A 24,266-nucleotide genomic window follows, 5' to 3' on the forward strand; every position below is an offset into this window, starting at 1 on the left:
TTAAGAGGAATATACATTTTCTAGCATTATTTGTAGTAGTAGCTGTAGCATTAATGGGGTAGAGAAAAATTACTGTAGTAATACAGATCTCATATTAATGGCTTGTGTTTTAGGAAAAGAATGCACCTCAAAGTTTGGGGTTTATGCTTTAATTCTTGGGTTTTCTGCCTCTCACCAGAGGCAGGAGCAGAAAGGGAGTTATGAGATTGTGTTTCTTGGGATGGGGTTACATTCAGGTATAAAATCCAGGAGGTTTGTGTATTTGCACTCTCAGGTTTTATTTTCCATGGATTCACTGAGCTTGTTTTGTTCTTCCTTGATGTAAAGGCTGTCAGAATCCAAAAAAATTTTAATTCTCACACACTGTAGCCTAGAGAGTACACTGCAAACTGAGTGTCCTTTAAAATTACTCATGTCAGCTCAAAATATTGCAACATAAAATCAGCACATGGCACACCCAGCACCAGCAGATCAAATCCTAGAGCAGGATTTTTGACAATACACAGCACTGGCTTCCATGACTGCCTTTAGTTACATTAAATCCACCTCTGTCAGCCAGATCTCTGACCATAGCACCAGGTAATTACAGTGGATCTGATATTCACCATCTCCAGCCCAAGGAGAAAAAAAAATAATCAAGCCCCAACCAATCAAACCAAAGCAAAAACTTGTCCCCAACACACACAGATTCTGTGCACTTTGTTTAAAATAATTTCTACAGAAGTACCACTATTTCCCTTTAAAAACAAGAGAAATTTAAAACATTTTCATAGTGTTCTCATTTGCTTGGGTAGCTGAAGGCTTTTACCCTCAACTGACAGCAGCAACTAAACCAGTGCTCATTTCAAAACAACATAAACAGCACTTCAAGTAAAAGCAAGCTGAGTGTGACAAGGAATAAACAGCAAAATCTGTTTAGTCAAACTAAATAAAAAAAGTGTCAATTAGTTCAGTGGAAAATAGAAATCATGCATTTCTAATGAAAGGCAAGCTAGAGTTTGGCACCATAAAAACTGAGCAAATGGGTATTTGTGCAATGTAGAATTAAAGCAAATAAACAAAATGATAAATTGCCAGAATGTCCACAGAAACCTTCCAGTTTGTTTAAAAAACTTTGCCACAGATGAAGCAATAAACACAGACAACCTGGCTAAGACAGAACCATGGAGTGCTCAAACTGTCCCAGATCCCCCCGTGTTAAGGGAAATTCTCACTGCTCCAATACCAGTTGTGTTATTTTATCTCACAACCACGAACCATTCGATTCCTGTCTTCATTCAGAACTAAAGGTGTAATTTTTTTTTAAGGTAAAAACAGGCTGACTAAAGAAACAGGCAGGTATTCTATACCATGTAAGAACAAAACACCTCACTTTGAATGCAATACCTTGAAAAATACACCCTTTTCCTATTTTGATTAACAGAAAGTGGCACAATTCTAATGCTTAACATCAAATTGGCAAAGTCATTCTGTAGCTTGCATTTAGAAGCTTCAAAGACCTCACTGAAGAGATTTTTCAGTGGGAAGAGTATCATGCAGATCTTTTGGTATTGACAAAGCACACTTACATCGACTCCTCCAAACAAGTCAAAGGTGTAGGTGTTTGGGAAACTGGACTCTTGAGCAGCTTTTCTGTCTTCTGTGACATAAACCATGGCTTCCATCGAAAGGAGTGGAGAAATTTCCTGCATGTAGGGAAAAAAATAAAGAGATGGTTCAAAAAGAAAAGTGTTCATCAGTATAAACACAATTATCTTTCACTATCTGTGGACTAATCACTACCTACATCCCCAGCTCTTACTTACAGCCAATTTTGGACAGATACCATCATGCAGACAGCTTAAAAAATTAATAAGAGTATGATCACAGCAGACTTTAAAGAAAACCAAAACAAAATTATCTCAAATTTTAGGAAGAAGGGTGCAGCCAGTACCTTTAGGATGCTTTGGCACTGGGAGAAGTCGCTGTTTGGGTGGCTGTGCTCATACAGCTTCTGCAACAGCAAGGGGATCCCATTCCATTTTGCTTGTTTATCTCTTTCCTTCAACAAGGCCTCTGTGATCTGCAACAGAAGAAAACGTGATTCCCATGTGTCCAATGCTTCACAACCAGGAAAAGAATCTCATCACCTTCCTGGAAAAAGAGCTTACAAAATCCAGTACCTCTTTCCATGCAATTTATCCAGGACGGGTAGCAGCAGAATTTTACAGATGCAAAGTATCTTAAGCAGCACCAGGCTTAAAGCAGATGTCATTTAGACTACATAATCTCATTCTGTATTTTTATATTGATTGTGTATTTTAAAATGGGAACACATTAGTCTCTAAACAATTCCATTAGCAGAACTCCAATTGACAGGTCAGTGAAGGAGGAAATGGGTGTCCTGCCACTATCTCAAATTACACTGGTCTAAGGTGTAGAATGCTGAGGATGGAAAGGCTTCATTACTTGGTGCATTCAGCTAGAAAGGAATATTTCCTCAGCCAAGTCCCTGGAGTTATTACTGGTCACAGCAATGACCCAAACTACGAAGATTTACAAACAGGAACATATCAAAGACAGACAGAAAATTCCCTCTGTAGTCTTGAGCTGGTTCTAAATGGAAACCACCAACTAAATCAGCAGAACAACAACACTGGCATTATCCTGAGAAAAAAGCTGCAACCACAAAAAAGAACACTTGGCATTTGCTACTATACACATCCAAACTTTCTGCAACGTTCTTCCTTTTTCCCTAAAGTAAAAAAATCTCAGTATTCATCACTGAGTTTAACACCGAAAAAAAGTAGCAGCACAAGATTAAAATATTCTGCTTAAAATCTTGAAAGATGTTTTGAAGTCTGAATACTTCCAGGTTAATGCCAGGAGAAGCTTATGTCCTCAAAATTCATCCAGTCAATGCTGACCAAACTTCAACTCCTTTCCTCCCTGATACTTCAGAGGTACCTACACCAACCCCCAACACAGATTTATCCTTGTATACAGGAAAAAGTAAAGCAAACAATTCCAGCAGGATTTTTGGCTGGGTTTACAAATGTTTTATGTGCCCTCCAAATAAAAACAACAAAATAAAGAAAACCCTAATCCTTTGCTCAGCACCTCAAAGTAAATCTTAGAATATCCTGAGCTGGGAGGGACCCCCAGGGTCACCCAGGGCAGTCCCCACCCAACAGCCCCACCCTGAGCATCCCTGGCAGCGCTGTCCCAACGCTCCTGGAGCTCTGGCAGCCTCGGGAATGTCACCATTCCCTCATATCCAGCCCGAGCCTGCCCTCACACATTTGTGGGTTTGCTCTGAGTCCTAGGACTAAACCCCTAAGCTGCTCTCATTCTGCACCTTTCTGTGGTTAAATATTTCCCTCCCACCTGCTTAAATCTTGCTTTTTACTCTTTCAGCCAAGACATCGTTCTCAGACATATCTCAGTGCACAATTCCAAAGGGCCATTCAATTCAATCTAATTAAGACAATTATATGCAAATATACTCCAACTTCTGACTGAGAATTTAACCCTTTTCTCTGCTTGTTATACAGAAGACCAGAAAACTGATTCAAGCTGAGAACTCAGCCTGGCAATGTGGCTAATGTGGGTCCTCACCCTCTTTGTAAGATTGCCAAGTACTTAGGATACTTTTCCTCATAAAATACCTCAATATTTAGGTAAATAAGAACTTCAAGGGTCTTGAAGTACCAGGTTTTCTTGCTACAAGCAGTGATTTAAGCAGCATGAGCATACTTAGGACATGAAATTCTCTCCAGTTTTTAACTTTTCCCTGCTTTCTGAATCAGATGAATCAACCAGCACTTCTGGACAATGACACAGTTTCCTTTCGAACAGGAGAAAGAGTGGAGGACCAAACCAGAAAGCCAAAACGACTTCTCATCATTTGGGCCCCGGGTCAGCTCCTTGGGAGTCACAAAGTCACAAATTCCATTTTCCCTTGAGATACCGAGCAGAGAGTGAGTCAAAGGAGCTCTAACCACTGCCCCATCTCACGTGTGGGAGGAGGACAAACCCACGGGTAGTGGGAGGAACAGGATTAATTGCTGGGCAAAGTACAAAGAACACACAGCAAAATGCCAGGGAAAGAATCCAACTCTCCAGCTCCAGATGATGTGGAAGATACCACAGGCAGGGATGACGTGCACAGGCTGCAATCTCAGGTTCCAGTAGCACAAAACAGAATCCAGCACTTAAATGCTCTCATAGGAAACTCCAAAAGCCTTTAATTAACATTAAAACCTTGTGCTGGGTTTAACACCACATCGTTAATTACATGTATGCTTCTTGATTTGGGGCAGGATCCATCTGAGCCATCTCCACTCCCATTTCTGTATTAGTAGGGCTTTCCTCTCTCAGCCCCAGGCTCAGCCTGGGTAGCCACAGGAAACTTTCAGAGCTGAAATTCTGAAAGAGTGAAGCAAATGTTTCCTTGCTCTCGTCAGCATTTAACTGCTTTCAAAAGAAAAAAAAAATAATTAAAAAAAGGTTTTCTTTCTCTTGATTTAACACATCTTTGTTTTTACTGCAAGCTCTGGCTTGTGGTCCTTGCTCTGTATTTGAGGCTACTCTGGCTCTGGATATTTCCATTGTGGCCGGGTGGTATTTGCCAATGCAAAGATTTTGGATTCTGGGAAGGGATTAAAATTCAATCAGACTTTGTGGAGCTGTCTTTCTTCACAGCCATTTTGGTTAAAAACTGCATCTCCTGTTTTCTGTAACAGCAGCAAGTCAATGCTTTTCATTAACAAGCAAAAATGGTTTTCTTTCTGGGGAAATTTTACTAAATAGTCATCAAAATTAGCACTGGGTCTTCTGGGGCTCCTCTCCTCTGTGGAATTTTTTGGTTTCATTCAAGCACGAAAAGTGCAATCCAACACTGATTTTCTTCGTTCACTGAAAAGCTCTGGATAAAATACCTAAAATCTTGCAACAAAATTTGAGGAGTTCGGTATAATCAAGCAAGGAGAGGCTGTAGCAGCCCAGCTGGAAGAGGTATCCATTAAAAGGCAGGACCTCCCCAAGTGCTGGCAGAGGGGTTTGGCATTGTCACACCTTACTGGTGTTAGGACACAACAAAATAAGGATCGTTTCCTGGGCAAACAAGAGCAGCAGTGTATAAACCTCTGTAAGAGCCAGGTACAGCAAACCAAACTGGTACAAACACCAGGACTCCCAGAGTCACTTCCCAGATTGCTGCAACACATCCCAGTTCTGGCTCACAAACAGAGAAACCCGAGGACAGCACACTGGGGCTCTGCAGAGTGGTTCTGTTCCAGGCAGATCCCTGAAAACACAGCGACAACAGCAGCTCGTGCACAGCTGCCAAAATATGTCCCAGTCCAAAGCTGTCTGTACAATCCTGGTTCCACACCCGTGGTTTCCTGAATGCTGTTCCCCAGGTGATCCAGGTGATCCCCACCCCACCAGGAGCATCCACATCCCCCTGCTCCAGCCGTGCCAGCACGGATTTGCTGGAAGGGCAATCAGAGATCTCGGAGAGGATTTAAATTCAGAGCTAAAAAATGTCTCACCAGCCCACCCATGACTGCAAGGTAGAACAGACTGAGTGGTTTTCTCTTTAAAGACTCCCAAGGAACTGGAGCTCAGGATTTCCCAGGAGATTACTCCAAAGACTGATAACTACCAAAGGAACACCTTCTGTCTACACACTTTAAATAACTTCTGTGCATAATTTTCTTTGACAGTATAGAAATGGCTGAAAAAAGACACTGCATACACTCTAAGTATTTATTTTAAATTTCTTTATAATCCTACTGCCTTTTAAATTCTTTCAAAAATGACAGACTAAGAAGCACGGAATATCCTGAACTTAGAAGGGACACACGAGAACTGTCAAGCCCAGCCCCTGTCCTGCACAGACACCCCAACAACCCCACCCTGAGCACCCCTGGGGCTGTGCCTGCTCCCTGGGGAGCCTGGGCAGCACCCAGCACCCTCTGGAGGAAGAGCCTTTTTCTGATATTCTGCTTAAACCTCCCCTGATGGCATCAAATTGCATGATGGTCAATAAATAATGATGAATAATACCTACAACTTCATGAAGTTGTATATTAATATTTCCCTACATCCATCCCTTGATCAGTCTAGTCTCCCTTTCACTTGTCCCCCTCCACTTTACTCATTCTCCAGGCACAGCTGCTCCAGCAGCACAGGAACAGTTCTTCCCCCCTGCTCTGTGTCCATCTTGCACCCTGGCAAGTGCTCAGCATCGTGGCAAAATATTTCATATTGCCCTGAGATCTCTTGGAGCTAAAGTTGCTCCCAAATCCCCTTCCAGAGAGGATTTTCCTTCCCACCTCTGTTCCTGCACCGTGACAATTTTCCTTGCCCTACAAAGCAAACCTCTGATTTTCCTAAGCTCGCCTCCACCCCTGTGCCGAGCTGTGGTCAGTGACACCTCTCTGTGTCTTCCCAAAACCGCCCAGGAACCGAGGGCCCAGCAGTGGTGCCAGCAGCAGAAACACCAGCAGCTAATCCTCCCTTTGCTCTCCAGGCAGGGCAAACAGTTTCCTATAGAATTGTGTCTCTATTTCACATTTTACCCTTCGAACATTTCACTGCCTTGCCGAGTGCTCGCTACAGGAGGGCGTTTGCCGTCATCTTTCAGAAAGCAAAACCAGTGACTCAGGTGTCCAGGCATCCTTCACAGCACTGAAGGGCTCCTGCTGTGACAGACTTCACAGCTATGACACATCACTTAGAAGGTTTTTTTGAATTCAATTTCTCATTGCAACCATACATTAAGACTGGAACTGCTTTTAAAAAAAGCAGAATTTCCATTCTTGGGATTTTCCATGAGAACTTCTGAAGTATATATTCAAATGTCCTGAAAGTTTAAAAGGAAACGGGCACAAGTCTATGGATCTCAACAACACGATGCAAGCACGAGGTCTCTATGTATTTTTAATAAAATTGAAGCCTTTCCATATCCTTTTCTTCAAGTCTTTTAAGGTGTACCTTTAAAAAAAAACCCAAGAAACTAATATTTGTGCAATTAAATGTTTCATTTTCCTCTGAGCAGTACTAACTTAGGAAGTCATCTCTGACAGACTGCCAGGAGAATAATTATTCAGGATTTTGGGGAGTGCCCCACCATCCCAGCTCTGTAAGCATTTTCCTTTGCAGTTGCTAACAACCATCCATCAGCCTGGCTAAGCTGTCTCCTTCCTCACACAACTTTTCCCACAAAAGCCTGTAACCAAGGCAAATGACCCCGCAAGTTTTGGTCTTGACACAAGAGCTTGTGCAGGAACACAGCTGCTGGGCCATGGAGTGATTCTGGAAAGCATTCCAAGGGAGAAGCTGAGAACTGCAGCCCTGCAGCTCCAGGGCACAGCGATACTGTGGTCACTCACAGCTGAGCTCTGATCAAAAACCAAGGCAGAGCCCCACAAATATTCATCCTAAAAGGAAACTCTGCTGGGAGAAATCCATGTAAGAACACGTATGTCCAGCCTCTTCCCAGCTTCTGGATTCTCCAAGTGCACATCAAGATTCCCTCAGCCAGATTCCCTTTTCTCCATCCTCCTCAGCCCTGCATGGGGGCCCCCATCCTTTCTCCTGCCAACCTAAAAGCCAGGCATGAACCCAGGGACAAAATGTCCTAGGATAAAACATGCCACAGCTTCCAGCCAGGCCTAACCATTCCCACAAGTCCCAGACTAGAGCTCTGCTCACCAGAACTGGAAGAAGAGCTGATCTACCAAAACAAGGAACCCATCTCCTGAATCTCCAATCCCCACAGCTGGACAATTCCAACACAGACCTTTGACACCAGCAGCTCTCCAAACCCATACAGGATCTACCAGATCAGAACACAGCTAATGTTTGCTTTGCTGACCTTACTCTCAGAGAAAAAGAAATCAACAAATATGTATAATTATATTAAAAATTATATCTCAATTACTACTTTTGCTTGGAACTTCCTAAGTTTCTTCTTTAATTCATTTTGAAAGAAAACAAAATCTGTAAGGCTATCTAAGAAAAAGCAGAGGGATAAGGAGTATCACATCTACCTTTTTCTTCTCACTCATCCTCAGTCACACAAAAAAATCAGACACCAATACAGCTTAAGTCTAACACAGCCACTTTTTTAGCATTTCTAATGTATGACAGAACTCTGGTCCTGTTACATAATAAAAACATGTCCAGGCTTTCCAACACTCCCTCACTGTCCTCCCCTGAAGAGGCCAACCCTGCTAAACGCCCACACAATTAGAGCTACTCAAGTGGATTATATTCACGTGAATGTTGTTTTGTTGGTGCCTTTTGAAGGAGGAAAGAAAAAGCTGACTCAAAACTAAAAATCTTTTCTCAGGGTTAGGAAGCTACTCCTGCTGATAATCTGCAGTGGCAGGAGGTGGAAATCTGAATGTCTGAGAGAGAAAATGTTTTCCTTCCACTGAGCTTTTTTTTGAGTGGATAGAGACTATCCTGCTAAGGGAAGTGTCTGCTCCTAGGGATAGCAAAGCATGAAATACAGCAGGAAAAATGGACTCCTTTTTTCCATTCTGATTGTTTCAGCTAAGCCTTGGCAGTCCTGTGAGGGTGAGAGCAGTGCTGACGTTCAGCTCTTGGGACTGCACCAGGAGCACGTTACTTTGCCAAAAAATCTCTGGTTAGTCCATTATTACACTGCTCTGTCTGCAGGGATTCTCAGAGCTGCACTAAACACCCTCTGCCTTCGTGCCATACCCATGTTCACAGCTGGCTTGCAGCAGATGAAGTGTGTGTGTACCTTCTTGCTAAGCCGATTTGAGCTTGATCAGCTGAGCCACAGTGTTCTTGGCTTTCAAGGAACAGCAGCACAAAACTCGTCCCAGAGCCTGTGATCCATGGCACAGCTGTGCCCCAAAAAGGACAGCACAGCAGGCCCCTCACAACCAATATTGTTCTTTATTAGAAATGTGTCACTTCTGGAAAGCTGTTCTGCTGCTGGTTCAGCAGCACCTGCAAAGCCCCCTGCACTGGCTCTGTGCTCAGGGCAGGGCAAATCCTGATCCAAGGTTATGCAATCTGATACCAACACAGAGGCTTGTGTGCAGGGCAGCAGCTGATGCCAGCAATATGATAAAACAGATACAGGAACAAATAATGGCAGTATCTGCTGAAATCTGCTTTAGTTAATCAACTTATCACAGAATCATTTAGATTGGAAAAGACCTCCGAGACCATAGAGCCCAACCTGTGACTGATGCCCAGCCCAGAGCACCGAGTGCCACGTCCAGTTATTTCCTGGACGTCTCCAGGGATGGGGACACCACCATCTCCCTGGGCAGCCCCTGACAATGCCTTAACCATCCTTTCCAAGTAGAAATTCCTCTTGTTGTCCAACCTGAACCTTCCCTAGCACGGCTTGGGGCATCCCTCTTGTCCTGTCCCTGCTTTCCTGGGAGCAGAGCCTGATCTCCCCTTGGCTGGGCTCTCCTGTCAGGGAGCTGTGCAGAGCCAGAAGTTCCCTCTGAGCCTCCTTTTCTCCAGGCTGAGCCCCTTTCCCAGCTCCCTCAGCTACTCCTCATTTGACTGACTCTCCAGCTCTGTTGCCCTTCTCTGAATTATTTATTATTAGTAATAAAGCAAGACACTTGACTGGCAAGGAAGCCAAGGGCTCTGGGTAGGTGAGCACAGCACGAACACACAGGGATCCAGATTTCAGAGCCTCAGCTGACCTCAAAACTGCCAGATATTCAGGGGGCTGTTACTATCAAAAATGCTTTTATGTCCCTGTAAGATCAGAGTGATGAACTCTAAGAAGCAGGCCTGTCAGCAGTGATCCTTCCCAGCTCTCAGCTAAGCTCCTACTTTCCTCATACAAAAATGGATTTAAGATCACCTAAGAATAGTAGACAAAGCTTTGTTCAGGGCTAAATGCCACTGCTGCCCACGGCAGGCACCCCAGCACAGAAGTGTGTTCCCCAATCTCCCTGAATTAACATCTTGAGAAAGGTTTCCCCTCCTCACAAGACACAGCACAGCAGTGCAGTCCAGGCAGCACATGACCCCAAACTTCCTTCCAAAACACGGCTAGAAAGAGCTTCAAGGACTCTCTCATGACTTGCTCTACATCCCAACACAGCAACCTGACCTGCTCTCAGGCTCTGCATTTCTCAAATCAGTTGAGAAATGTAAGCAAGGGCTCCCACGCTGCCATTGAGGAGTCAACTGCACAAAAAACAGGGAATGTTTTGATAAAAAACAGAACTTAAAAAAAAAAAAAAGCAGCCAAAATTGCTTTGTGCTTCTTGCTTCTTTAAAAGTTACATCAAAGTGTTTTATATTTAGATCTCTACAAACAAAAAACTGATTCAAGGTAAAAGTAAAGACACACAGAATTCGTAAAGTTCATAATCATTCTGTTATTCTCCCTGCCTTAGCTTAAGTGAATCATAGAATGGTTTGGAATGGGAGGGACCTTAAAGCTCATTCAGTCCCATCCCCCTGCCATGGGCAGGGACACCTTCCACCATCCCAGGTTGCTCCAAGCCCTGTCCAACCTGGCCTTGGACACTGCCAGGGGCAGCCACAGCTGCTCTGGGCACCCTCAGCACTCTCACAAGGAAGAATTTCCTCTCAATATTCCATCTATCCCTGCCCTCTGGCAAGTGGGACGCCATTCCCCCCTGTCCTATCTCTCCATGCTCTTGTACAAAGTGATTTAAAATATTCTCCTACAGCGTTTATGAAGTGCTGGGAGCTCCATGTGTCCAACCTTTAACTCTCAGGGCAGCAGAAGGATGCCAACATTTTTCAAGTAAAACAAACCAAAACCCCAGCAACAAAAACCCCACCTCATTCTTGGGCATTTTAAGAAATATGCAATCAGCAGAAGCTTTTTTGGTTGCTCAAAAGCCCAAAATGAATAAAGCAGCACTGAATTTTTCAAGCAAACCAAAGCCCAGAGGTGGAAGCACCATCCTACAAACAACAGAGGTGCATAAGGTTGGAATGGGTTTACCTGACTGAAATTGCAGTGGCTGAGGAGGTGCATGAAAGAAACGGTGCAGAGGTGGACAGGTAAGGCAGTGAGACAAAGTTTGTCCACGTGCAGTAAGAAATCCACTCCTAAAACAATCCCAAGGAAATGACTTCCTTCAAAAGAGTCAATACAGGTTTATATTCAAGCAAATTACTGGCTCTTCTTAAGGATTAACCAAACTAGCAGCTGAGGAAGCAGCAAATGGACAAAAGAGTTGTAAAAAAATACCCACTCTTTCACCTCTCTGCTACAGAACGAAGCACAGGCACTCATGATGAACACGATACCTTAGGATTTTAGCTTTTCTATTTTCCATGTATTTGTAACCTTGCAGTTCTTCAGTGTGTAACTCTAAACTCCATATCCAGTGTGAGCTGCTGCTTTCCCATTTTGGTCAGACACAACAATTCCTCTCCAGGCTGGGAATCAAGGACACCTCACTGTCTCAGGCCCCAAGAAATCCAAACAAAAGTGAGCTGGGGGGAGCAAACTCGGGGTAAATGACTTCATTACCTGGAGCTGTAATTGGAAGATTAACCCCCAATATGCAAATGGACCAAACTTATAAAAGTGTGAAAACCCGTGACCCATTTTTGGGTGTAGCCCCTGGAGGAGCTTTGTCTGCCCAAAATGTACCTGAAGGCCCTTCAATAAATATAATCACCTTTTAATTCTCTTAATTTTGTCTGGCCTCTGTTTTTAGGTAGTCCCGAAAAGGCATCAAACAAATCTTCTCTTAATAATTGCTCAGAATCCTTGTTTATGAAGGAAAATGATGTTGTCTGCACTAGTAAATTAGAGAAATGCCATTTTTTATTCCATCTGACCTCTCTCAAGATACTTCAGCTCAATAAATCAGCACCTGAATGCAAGTTCTTTATGTCATGTTTCATTTTCCAAGTCTTTGCACCGTTTTGCATTTAATCTGCAAGAAACATGCCAATTATTCTCCATAAAAAGAAATTAATAGTCTATTATCCCTGAGCAACTTTTCCAAAAAAGCCAGTATCAGCACAGGACAGGCACAGGCCCGGAAGAAAGAGCTGATTTCATTTCTTGGTATTTCCCAGCATCATCAACTGGGAAAGATGACAAATAAGAAACAGACCTAGAGCAGTTTCTCATAAAACCACCTGCGTTACAAAGCTAAAATGTCTCCTAAGCCCTAATACCACGAGGCTCCCTTTGTCCAGGAAATACGTTTAAATTTCGATGCTGCATTGTTACAGTCCCAGGCAGAGCCTCCTTTCTTTGCAGGGAAGGCCACACCGACACACCAGACGCCTGTGCTGCCCCTCGGATCTCGCAGAGCCCGGCTGTGGCCGGGGAGGCGGCACACGGAGCACCGAGACACCGGGACACAGCCCAGGCACCTCCGGGAGCGCCGAGGCCGGGCTGGGAGCGGCCGCTTTCCCCGAGCAGGCCCCGCTAGGCCGGCCGGGTTCTCCTCGACCACGCGGCTCCGCCAGAGGCCCGGGCAGGACGCGCTGCACGGCCGGGCCCCAAACCCCACAGGCCTCTCCCCAGGCCCCGCGGCCCTCCCCGGCTCGCCCCCCACGGGCGGCTCGCAGCGCCTTTACCTGCGCCCCGCGGGTCAGCCCGCGCCCGCTGAGCTGCCCGTGCCGCAGCTGGGCCAAGATGTTGGTGGTCGCGGCGCGGGCCCCGGCGGTGCCGGTGCCGGGCCCCGTGCCGCCCCCCGCCACGGCCGCCATGGCCTCCGCGCTGGGGACACAAACAGCGATCCCTCCCCTCGGCCCGCTCCGCCCTGTGCGCAGCCGCGGGCGGCCAACATGGCGGCCAACATGGCGGCCGGAAGGGCTGCCCGCCGTGTGGGAGGGAGCCATGGGCGCCGCGGGCCCTCGGTGCTGCTGCTGCTCCCCGCCCTCTTTCCACCGGCATGCCTCTATTTCCACCGCGATTCCTTTATTTCCACCGGGATTCCGTTATTTCCACCGGGATTCTGTTATTTCCACCGGGATTCCGTTATTTCCACCGCGGATGCCTTTATTTCCCTCAGCGAGGCCCAGCCACGCCGTTTTCTTTTTTTAAAGAAAAGCTCACCGAGAACTCTGGTCACAGTTAGTTTTTATTAAAATAAAGGCTTTGTAAGATGGAACGCTGGAAGAAGGAGCGGTTGAGGCTGTTCTGTGTTGTTCTGAGTCAGACCACAGCATTTGAATGAAATCTCATTTGGTCCTAATACCAAAGTTTCACTTCTTGTCTGGGCCACTGGCTTGGAGTTGTACTCAATCATCCGTGTGGGTGCCTTCCAACTCACACGAATCTGGGAATCTAATCAAGGTTCATCTAATTACTCACAGCAGCCATGGACAGATTTCTTCTCTCAGCTCTAACCATGCTGAGCAACAATCTCATCTCCCAGTCCTCCAGCCCCTTGGTTCTGCTGCTGGAAATTCTGGGATGAGGTTACCAAAATGCCCTGGTCAGGAGGGATCTAATGAGTTGGACATCTGCCCCCTGTCCCATTATTTTCCTCTGCCTCACAGCTGGGACAATGCTGAGTTTCAGGACCTGGCCCAGCACTGAGCAAAACTGTTGGAGAAGGCCTGGGTTTGTTTTCTGCAGATTAAACAATGAAGAGTGTGTGAGATGTGAACAGCTGGAAAATAAAAAGACAACCTATGGTGACAACAGGGAGCCACTAACAAGAGTGTGATAAATGTGATTCGTGCTAATTAAATTGTAACTATATCAGCAAAAATGTAGTTAATGAATAGAAGACAATTGTTACAGAGTGAGGGGGGAGATGGGTGAGACAGGGCAAAGGACATCCTCCAGATGTTGGAAGTCAGAGAAGGATGTAGGAAGGGAATTGAAGAATGTTGGAAGGGAGTAGTAGAAGGACGTAGGTCTGATAAGCAGCATCTAGAAATAAAAAGTTTTGACCTTGGAACGGGCCAAATTGGGATGATGCCAAGCATGGGACTTGAGTAAGTTTTATTGTGGGAAGATATGCTTAGCTACATAAGCCCAAGCTTAGTGCACTTGCACTACCTGCATCAGTCATTGATGAAGACTGAAATTGGAAATAAGACCCTCAAAAGGATGAGGGACCCCCTAACCCATTAGTAGAGCATGCACAATGCAACATAGTGACGTAGATTTTGGAAATAGAAACTAGACAATTCTGTATTAATATGTATTAGCATATAGTATGTAAGTGGGATTGTTAGCCATGATGCTTTGGTACATGAGGAGGGGTGAGCCCCCCCCCATACCCCTGGTTAGTTTTGCTTATGCTTTATACAAACCTCAATTATACTAAATTACTTACTCCCAAATTTTTTAGATCCTAAAATATATGTATCCAATACTTTGATTGTATTCATTTATATAATTGTTACTATTAAAAATTTGCTGCTAAATTTAGTTTTGTGGTCTCATTCATAACAAGAGCTTCATCACTGTCCAACAATGCCTGGTTTTGGGTGCTCCTCTCTCAGAAGGGCTGCAAGGGCTGTGTCAATGCACAATTCCCACACTGTCCCAGCTGCCATGGGAAAGAAGGACTCAATCAGAAGCTCTGTAGCTTACCAGTCCTTTCAGTGTGCCTGTCCAACACTGCAAATGTCTCTTACCATAGCTCATTCACAATTGCAACAGGATTTCTACCCCGAAGGATAAAATGCAAATTTTATTTAACTTTGCAGCACTAGTACAGGTCAAAACAACAAAAAAATTACTTTCCCGAGGCAACCACAGAGCGGGCACTGGTCCAGCTGAATTTCCCTGGTCACAGGGATTTGTTTATCCTATACCTTTAGCCCACTCAAATACCTGTAGCTTATGTGTAGCTTGCTCCAGACTCCTCACTTTCCACCAGGCTTGAACAAAGTCCATCACTTTTCTGCCCCCCTTTTTGTTTTTCCTTTAGAAAAAAAACCATCTCGGTCACACTGACTCCTCCTTTTCTGGTCACTGCACACACCTGCTGCAAAGATAATGTATTAAAAGGTTTGGCTGTGCTGAGTCAGCTGAACACCAAGAGGTTCATGAACATCTGTTCAGCTGCCTGCTGCACCGAGGCTCAGCTGCAATTTCAGCCTGGGCTGAGCTCCTTTCCACCCAAGCCTTGTGCAAGGCTCATGTTCAGCTCAGCTGGGGCACCTCGGGGGTGGCTGCACTGACTGAGGTACAGTGAAATATGTGGGCCCCAAGGGAAGTTAGAAAAAGGAAGGAAATGGGGAAATAAGAGATAACCATGTTGGATTCTTTAAAAAGAAAGCAAGCTACACTGTGGAATCAAACATTTCCTAGTCCACCCTCCAGCTCAGCTTTTTGTCCAGACATTCCCTGGACATTTACTGAAGTGGTTTTCAGGCAGGAGGTACAGACCCACATTGATCTGAAACAGGGAGACTGAGCACTGTCCCATGTTCCAAGAGCTCCTCTCCCCCCACACCCTCCTTCATGCCCAACAGAACTGCCCGAGCTACGAATCTGAGCCTTCACCTCAAAATGAATAGGTTTTCTCCACTGGGCAGCAATTTTCAATATGAACAACATGTTTATAAAGTGGCCAGAGATAAAAGGTGGAACACACAGAGAGCTGTAGTGAAGCTACAGTAATTCCTGCTTTCCCCCTTTATGACGAGAAACTCAGGCTCATTTTTTCAGAACAAGGAAGCTGGGATCCTTCTGTAAGTCTCTAAAACTCACAAAATGAAATAAAAAAGTTACATTTAACATGTAGCCCTTTCTTTTTCTGGACACCTGTTTGATATTCAGGCAACCAACTGCTTTGAGATCAGCAGCTCGACAGCATTAACAGCTGGTATCTGAGTCATGGCTTAGAAAGGAGCAGTAGCACAATTTAATGGTAAGTTGTTTCACTTCATAATAGAATTCACATTGTGAAGTACCACACTTTCCATTATGAAACTATAAAAATATATTCCCAGAATCTGAAACAAGTTCAAAAATTTAAACTGATGATGCAACGAGGATCAGGTGTTATCTAGGAAGACCTGTCCCAGTACTGCAAGCTTGGAGTTAAAAGATTGACTGGGGCAGCTCAGGAGGGAGTGTGAGCTTTTCTTAGAGTTTCTCTTCTCTCCAGCTTTCTCTGAAGAGGCATCTTCGGTGTCTTTTGCACTTTCCCCCTCACCATGGTTAGGAGCTCTTTTTAAAATGAATTTCTTGGTTTTCTTCCTTGAGTAGAATTCCCTCATCAAGTCTTCCACCTCCCACTGCTCTTCCCTGCGTTTCCTGCAGCAGTGCAGGGCAGCAGGGTCAATGGGATGAGCCTCGGTGTTGAAGATGTAGCCTCCAGCATTGAGGACACACTCCCCATACGGTGTGACCACCACGTCGAAGTCTGAGCCGTCATTGTGGATGAAATTGTCTGGGTCAAACAGCAGGTACAAGTATTTGATTGTTTCAGCCAAGAAGAAGGATTCCATGCGATTATCCAGCCTGTGGTCCCTCAAGTCTTTGATCTACAAGAGAAGAAACAAGAGTGAGTTACAGTTACATTGAAATCAGTAAGTTATGAATTTAGGGAGCAAATAAAACCTACTTGGAATTAATTTCAGTTAAACCAACTCACCCTGCATCTTATCACAGTGTGGTTTGGGTTGGAAGGGACCTTAAAGCTCATCTCAATCCACCCCCTGCCATGGGCAGGGACACCTTCCACTAGCCCAGGTTGCTCCAAGCTCTGTCCAACCTGGCCTTGGACACTTCCAGGGGCAGCCACAGCTGCTCTGGGCACCCTCACAGGGGTGCCAGGGCCTCAGCACCCTCACAGGGAAGAATTTCTTCCTAACATCTAAACTCACCCTCAGTTCAGTCTGGGCAAGGAGAAGAGCTTCCTATCATTTTCCCACCAAAGAAAAAAATGATATGGCTTTTACCTACTTCCTCCCAACATTTTTAAAGAGATTTTTTGCAAAATAGAGCTTGATAGCATGTTTGAAATCCTCTATTAAGTAACTTTATAAAAATCACTCACTACATTTCTTATGTGTTTGACCAGATTTTCAAGGCATAGTGGGAAAGCAGAATCACACACCTGACAGGAGAAGCCTGCACAAGAACTTTCCTGCTCAGCTGCAAAACCTAGGAGATATGCAGAAGCTTCTGGTGCTTTCCCATGTTTTGGGCTCTGAGGCAACAGCCCATGATAGAATTTGGCCCACTGTGAGGAAGCTATGACCAGAAACATGATGAGCAATTACCAGAGCAGCTTCACAGAGAAATACAAGGGGCTTGTTGGAAAAAAGTCATGTTTTGCCCAAAATGATTGCTTGACTCAATGGTAAAACATCACTCATGAGAACACCTTCTGAAAGCTGATTTTTAGCAGCCCTTCAGCTGCCATGGCAGATGATTTAGCACTCACAGTTGCAAACCCACAGTCCACTTTGCTGATTTTCTCTATGGACTCCACAGCATCTCTGCCCAGCTCCAGGAGTGTGGGGTCTCTCGTGGCACGGTACAGATACATCGCGCTCTCAATCAGCTCTGCAAAACACCCAAACATTTTCCAGCACAAAGATTATCAAACCACACCCACAGCAAACATGAGCTATTCCTTCAACTAATTTAAAAACACCTCAGCATCATCAGGTGAACAGCCTGGCTTCAAGCACAGATTTTCCTTTTCCTAAGGATGTGCTACAAAGAAATTCCCTAATAGTGACCAATGCTCCCTCCCACATTCAGCAAGTGGGAGAGAAGCAAGAGACAAAAAGATTAATACTCAGTTGCCAAAGTTAAAAAAAAGGTTCTGGAAAGGATTACTAACAAGAAATTCAGTCCTCAAAATACTGGTTTTAAACAACACAGTGGAAATATTCTATACAGGCAACATAAGCACCATGCTGTTTTTACTTACTAAAGAAAATGGTCTTTAACATCTTTGATAGTTAGGGCTGGTGAGTATTTTTGGTACATTTGTCCAGTGTGGATGTCACCTGAACACTCAGACCAAAGGGAAGTTAATTATTCTCATTTACATTTATGGGCCCACTAATCACGTTAATTTTTTTTTTTTTTTTTTGGTCAGAGTTGTAAACAATTAGAAAAAAAAAAGAGATAATTTCCTTACAGTACCACAGACAACACAGAATGCCTCCTAAATGCAGAACTGGAACAGTCTATTCACACTCACTTTCACTTCCTAAATTTAAGGGCCACAAGCAGTCCCTTTAACATTTCACATGACTGAAGCACCCCATGCCAAACAAACAATCTAACACTTAAACATGTCAAATCTCACACTATGAACAAAATTCAATACCAGGCCACCTTTCTATAGTAACACTATGGTTTGCTTCCTGTTTCCTTCCTGTCTTTGTGAATGGGGAAAACAAAACATGCAGCTTTAACTCTGGAAATCCCTGCTCAAATCCATGCAGGAACTGAGTCAGAACAAAAATGAGGAAGAAACTGGTGAACATTTGATCTCCCAACCTGCTAAAGCAAGGAGTTCATGTCACTTTTAATTTCAGTTGTGTTTACCAGGCCTGAGTGGATATCCTTCCCTCTTGTCCACTGTGTATCCCTGGGGAATGTTGTAGAACTCGGGCAGGCCCCCAAACTGCTTCCAGACCGTGTAATAGTTGAGGAAGGTGCGCATGGCATTGTCTACATCCCCAATGAGGCTCTGAGAGACAGCAAACAGCAAGGAAACAAACATGGCAGTGAACTAAAACCAGCACAGGAATTAATGCAATAACACTGCTACAGGCAAAGAAATAGCCATTTGTGTCACTGGGTATTTCAGCAGGTCTGAGTGGTGCAGCTGATACTGGGGCACGAGGCCTTCACAACAGGTAAGGCTGAAAATGCTGCTTTTCTGGTGGATCACATCCCCACACCTGAAATAATATGAAGGCTCTGATTTTTTGAAAAAAAAAAAGGCTGTGTTTCTCCAGTCAAATGTTTAGTCAGTCACAGCATCCAATCTCTTAGTTAGGAAAACAAAGTCTCAGTCCAAACATGAAGACTGATGAGAAAGTAAAGCTCTTGATGGGAAAAAATTCACAAATAAAACATTTGTAAGGTAATAAGAAAAGAGGTGTGAGTTTCTTTTTCCTCTCATTCCCATTTGGATTATGGGACCACTTGCAGTGGGAGTTTGCTACAACAAAAGTGCCCTCCCATCATGCTGAATGGGAGACTGTAATAAAAACAATCTCTTCAACATCATTTTCTATAGGCTCAGGCTACTGCAGATTTCACCAGAGATCAAACCAAACCTTAAAACTTGCACGGATGAGGGTTATATTTGTAACTTTTTTTCTTGAAGACCAGCCCCTGACTGGGGCTGAGCTCACCAGGTGCTACTGGTATGACAGCTCTTACCTGCAGGCCTGGCCAATAGGCCTCCAGGGACTGGAACACAGGCATGGACACCGTTCCTTTGTACATCTGAACCCACAGGTACCAGTCATCAAACTTGGTGTAATTCTTGATAGCTTTGTTATATTCTGTAAAGAAACAGATGGGTAGGTAAGCTATCTGTAACAAAAAACAACAACAAAAAAAACCCCAAACAAACAAGCCTATTTTTAAGAATGAGAGAAGCCCCTTTTTCACCTGAGCCATGTTCAATGACTTTTCACTTTGGTAATTCTGTTATCACAGACTGTTCAAAGGCATTACAACAAAGCCTTCAGAAGAGTCTTGAATGTGCCTCATTAGATCCTTAACTCCTCCTGCCTCAGGTGCTGGCCCCCTTCCCCCAGAAAACAAACACTCACCTAAAAACATGGACATCAGCTCCTTGTCCTGCAGGAGGATGGCTCCTTTAACCAGGTACTCAAAGTAGGAGTCCACCCCTGCCCCAATCCCAGCATCCTGGGCCACCCACTTGGCAGTGATCACATCAATGTGGTTCCCCACCTGGAGGGGGTGAAGGATAAGGAGAGAGGGACTTAAAGTGACACAAGAAATCCTGGTCCTTTTCTCAGACCATCAGTTGCACAGACATACAATGTCCATTCCAACCAGGACACATTTATCAGCATCAGAGAAATATAAACTGTAGAAAATACAACTGTTGTGCTTATATACAAACTGTGGAAAATACAATTTTCATGCTGATAATGTATTTTATATATACAATAAAAATTTTATGCTTCTATTATCAATGCTTCACTGGCCAAAACAACCCATTATAATGCTACTGTAAAAATGCACAGTTTCAACATGAAGCATCTAATTCTGATCTTACAAAAGAATACAGAAGGATGGAGAGGTGCAGATAGAGACAGAGGCCAAGAATGTCAAAGGCACAAGAGCTGTCATGTTATTATTTAAATAGATGCTGGCACTCTTCAGCCTGTGAACAAGCCCAGCTGATGGAGATCTAAATACACAATCATGTCTTTTCTAGCAAACATGAAAAAAAGCCAGCAATGATTGAGGATTCAGGGTATAAATCAAAAATAAATAAATCCCAAAGCAAACAAAGGGAAACATTTCTTCATACAGCCTGTGAATAACCTGTTGCAATAAACACAGGGTATAAATAAATGTGTTTCACTTCACATATGCAACACCAAGAGTTCACAGAGTTTAAAAAAGCAGAGGTTAGAAAAGATCAGGAGACAGTGAACACAGAGATAATACTGCCAGCTCTGGGTATTCCTGAACCCCAGAGCTGTACAGGCTGGAAATATCTCAGTGCACTTGCCATGCTCTTGTTCTGTTCCCTAGGCCTTTGTCCCAGCAGGCATCAGACAGACCTTTCATTTAATCTGCTACAGCTGCTGTCCCAAGAGCTGCAGCACTCAGCAGGAGGCATTTGTCTCCCAGCCACATCTGGTGTGGGCCAGAACAATGGGATAATGTTGAGCTGCTGCAGTAAAACAGGGATGTGGATGCTGCAGGTGTTCAGGAACAATGTCAAACACGAGCCTTCAGCCCACTTAGAGTTGGATAAATAACCACAGTGCTCCTATCTCCTCTCTGTTGATGTTTTTTTTTATGCCTAGAATTGCATCCACAAAGCCACACAAGAAGCAGCCCAGCACATTCCAAGTCCATTCCTCACTCACCAGCCCAATATCTGAGCGATTTTTCCACAGGGCCTTCAAAGCCTTCCTGGCAACATCCTCGAACACTGGGTCACCAGTGAGGTGGCTTAAGGTGGCAAACTCCACTATAAACGTGCCAATTCCAGCAGTACAGGTGACTGGGGTCTCCCCAGGGTTTACTCCATGCAGCAGGTTCACTGTGCCATAGGGCATCCCAGTCGGGGTTTGGAAAGCTGAAACACAGAATTTTGGGGTCACAGAAGTGCTCAGTGTTGTGTTTAACAGACTCCCAAACAAACATGTGCCTCACATGCCACTGCACACGGGCAGGAAGTGGGTCTGGAAGAACTGCAGAGAACAAAATGAGGAGTATGATCCTGGGAGGGTCAGAGAGGTTATCCCAAGGTACACACAGTCCTGGGAAGGTCCTGGGAATCTCCTCCACCTTGCCAGAGCAGCAGACTGCACACCCTCATTTCTTACAGCACAAGCAAGGTGGTCACTAAACACACTGGCCAGCAAAGTGCCAACAGTGAGGCTGTGATCACTCCATGGTGCACACGAGGGCACAGTGCCATGCCATGAGGGCACACAAATAAATAAATAAAATATATTTGCCCTCAACAAGTACAGTGATGTGTTAAGCACACACAGCACTTACACACATACAACATCTTCCCACAAATTAAACCTGGAGCAGTGAGCTTGCAGCTCAGGGACCACAGGACTGGTTTCTGAGCTGGCTCATCCATCAGTGCATGTCCCAACACGGGCAGCAGGCAGCTCAGGATCCCCAGCACGGTGACACACAGCACACGTGGCTCACCTGGCAGCAGTTTGCGAGCTGCTTCCTCAGCCATCCTCAGGAGGGGCCCCGAGCACGGCCAGCCTGCTTCCACTTCAACCCCAGCCTTCCTGGAGAGCAGGTGAGCAGAGAGGAGCCCTCCCACCACTGCAAGGACACATCACAAACCATTAGCCCACGTGGGGAGGAATGAGTCTAATGCAAATCCTCAAAAGAAGAGTAATTTGCTTCTTGCTGCTGTTTGCAGGGCAGCAGAAACGTGTGGAGTGACAGGATAAGGGGTGATGGTTTCAAACTGCCAGAGGGCAGGGTTAGATGGATATTGGTAAGAAATTCTTCCCTGTGAGGGTTGTAAGGCTCTGGCACAGGGTGCCCAGAGCAGCTGTGGCTGCCCCTGGATCCCTGGCAGTGTCCAAGGCCAGGCTGGATGGAGCTTGGAGCAGCCTGGGACAGTGGAAGGTGTCTCTGCCCATGGCAGGGGGTGGAACAGATGATCTTTAAGGTCCTTTCCCACCCAAACCACTCTAAAATTCTATGATGTATTTGTTTTTTCTAGGAAGAGTCAAGAATTTAAGTGTGACAGCAGCTGTGATTTATCAGCTATACTTAACTGTTAGCTATTACTTATATAGCTAATACAGCTATATTAACTAATATTAGTTATTTCACAGGCTTGTCTACAGTCACATAACAACCACAGAAAAATTACACTGCTGCAAAAATTGACACAGCAATATTTGGCAGGACAAATAACAAAAGCATAATAAAGTTTTGTGCCCTGACAGTGTCTTTTAGCTGGATGGCACTGAAGCAGTCAGGCATTCAAGGTGCAAGACTCCAAAGACCTTTGTGATTTTGAAAAAAAAAAAAAAGAATAATCCTAAGAATTGATAATCTCTACTCCAAAACATTATGCAAAAGACAACATGATAAAATCTCTATGCTTTCAGTGAAAAATGTATTTATTCCAAAGCTGAAAACCTCACACAAGAATACTGAAAGTGCCACATCTACTTCTGCTTGTGTTGAGACAGGAAGCAAAAAGGGACGTGCAAAGACTGAAAGGAAGTGACGTTCATTTGGGGGTTTTCTCTCTGCATCCTAAATTCCCTCCGTCCCCCTCCTCACCACCACCTCTGAGACTCGTACAGGAGGGAAACCCAACACAAACCCCACAGAAAACCCCACTTCACCTCGAATGTTTGTTTCGAAGACAGATGCGTTGACATCAATATCGAAGTCCACTCCTTCCTGCAGCACGTTGACAACTCGCTGGAACTCAGAAACATTTCCCAAGATCTGCAGAGAAACAGAGAATCAGGCTTAGAGTTCATAGAAAAACAGAGCAGTTCAGATTTTAGTCTGGCTTTAAAATTTAGTGAAATCATTAGCTACAGCTATTACTAAAAAACCGGCAGCTTCACCTTGTTTGAAAAGGTTTTTTTTAAAGTAAAGACTTTAGGTCTTTACTGCAGAAGGTGTCAGGAAAGGGGCGTTCTGCCACCCCTCCCAAGGCTGATGCAAAGGGAAATGAAAAGTTCTCAGGTCAATGAATAACTGACTTTTGGCACCAGCACATCAAATCCAGGTGTACCGGCGGCACACAGGGCCCTTGAGCAGGCTGTGGGCACTCAGGACTGGCTCCTACTCACCAGCAGGGTGTCCAGGGCGTCGATCAGGGTCAGCGAGAAGCTGCGGAGGACAGAAGCCAGGTGAGGCCTGGCGGAGGGGGTGGCCCATCCCCTCCCCATCCCGAGGCCAGCCCTTACCTGCCCCAGGTGTCCTGCCCATCGCACGTCAGCGGCCGCAGCTCATCGTAAGGGAAGGCGCTCTCCAGGTAGTGCTCGTAGGCGTGGTAGAACATGGCACGGACCCGCTCCCTGCGGCACAAGCACGGAGCGCTCAGCCCCGGCCCGGCCGGGCCCCGCACCGCCCTCTCCGTACTCACCGGTAGGAAGCCACGTCCAGCCCGCGGGCGGCCGCACCGCTGCCCGCCGGGAGCCGCAGCGCCCAGAGGCACAGCAGCGGGCCGAGGAAGCGCTGCATGGCCGCGCCAGTGCCCGCCATGGCCGGTCCCTCACCGGGACTCGCTCCCCGATCCCTCCGGCCCCAAGCGCCCTAAAGGCCGCCTCAGCCCTGGCCCCACCCCTCATCCCCCTCCAGCCAATGGAAGAGGTCTCCGCTTCTCCCAGCCCCGCTCCGCCTCCATCGCCAGCCAATGGGAGCAGCGAGCGCTCGGCGCACGCGCTGGCGGAAGCGCTGCTCGCGGCGGTGCGGGACGCGCGGAGGGAGCGCGGTGCGCTGGGGGATCCGGGGGTATCGCTGCCCCCGCGGACTCCGGGGGTATCGCTGCCCCCGCGGACTCCGGGGGTATCGCTGCCCCGCGGACTCCGGGGGTATCGCTGCCCCGCGGACTCCGGGGGTATCGCTGCCACCGCGGACTCCGGGGGTATCG

General features: G+C 45.6%; 2 protein-coding genes across 2 annotated transcripts in view; both read right to left on the bottom strand.

Annotated features, from left to right (window-relative positions):
* TRPC4AP (transient receptor potential cation channel subfamily C member 4 associated protein) overlaps positions 1-12,740 on the bottom strand; it is a 33,729-nt gene extending 20,989 nt beyond the window's left edge. Inside the window, exons 1-3 of the mRNA XM_014876100.2 lie at positions 12,580-12,740; positions 1,934-2,062; positions 1,569-1,685 (exon numbers count right to left, since the gene is read on the bottom strand). Of these exons, the coding sequence (XP_014731586.2) occupies positions 1,569-1,685; positions 1,934-2,062; positions 12,580-12,711 (378 nt within the window). The 5' untranslated portion in view covers positions 12,712-12,740. The remainder of the gene's footprint in view (positions 1-1,568; positions 1,686-1,933; positions 2,063-12,579) is intronic.
* Positions 12,741-14,625: 1,885 nt separating this feature from the next.
* Positions 14,626-23,955, bottom strand: EDEM2 (ER degradation enhancing alpha-mannosidase like protein 2). Its single transcript, XM_014876127.2, has 11 exons — positions 23,760-23,955; positions 23,581-23,691; positions 23,464-23,503; positions 23,005-23,110; positions 21,833-21,958; positions 21,028-21,239; positions 19,729-19,870; positions 19,331-19,455; positions 18,485-18,629; positions 17,364-17,485; positions 14,626-16,458 (listed from the first exon to the last, which is right to left on the bottom strand). The coding sequence occupies exons 1-11, from the start codon at positions 23,876-23,878 to the stop codon at positions 15,967-15,969; spliced, it is 1,740 nt and encodes a 579-aa protein (XP_014731613.2). The 5' UTR covers positions 23,879-23,955; the 3' UTR covers positions 14,626-15,966.
* Between the last annotated feature and the right edge of the window lie 311 nt (positions 23,956-24,266).

The sequence above is a fragment of the Sturnus vulgaris genome, chromosome 17 (genome assembly GCF_052056855.1).
Source record: "Sturnus vulgaris isolate bStuVul1 chromosome 17, bStuVul1.hap1, whole genome shotgun sequence".
In the NCBI taxonomy this organism is placed as follows: Eukaryota; Metazoa; Chordata; class Aves; order Passeriformes; family Sturnidae; genus Sturnus; species Sturnus vulgaris.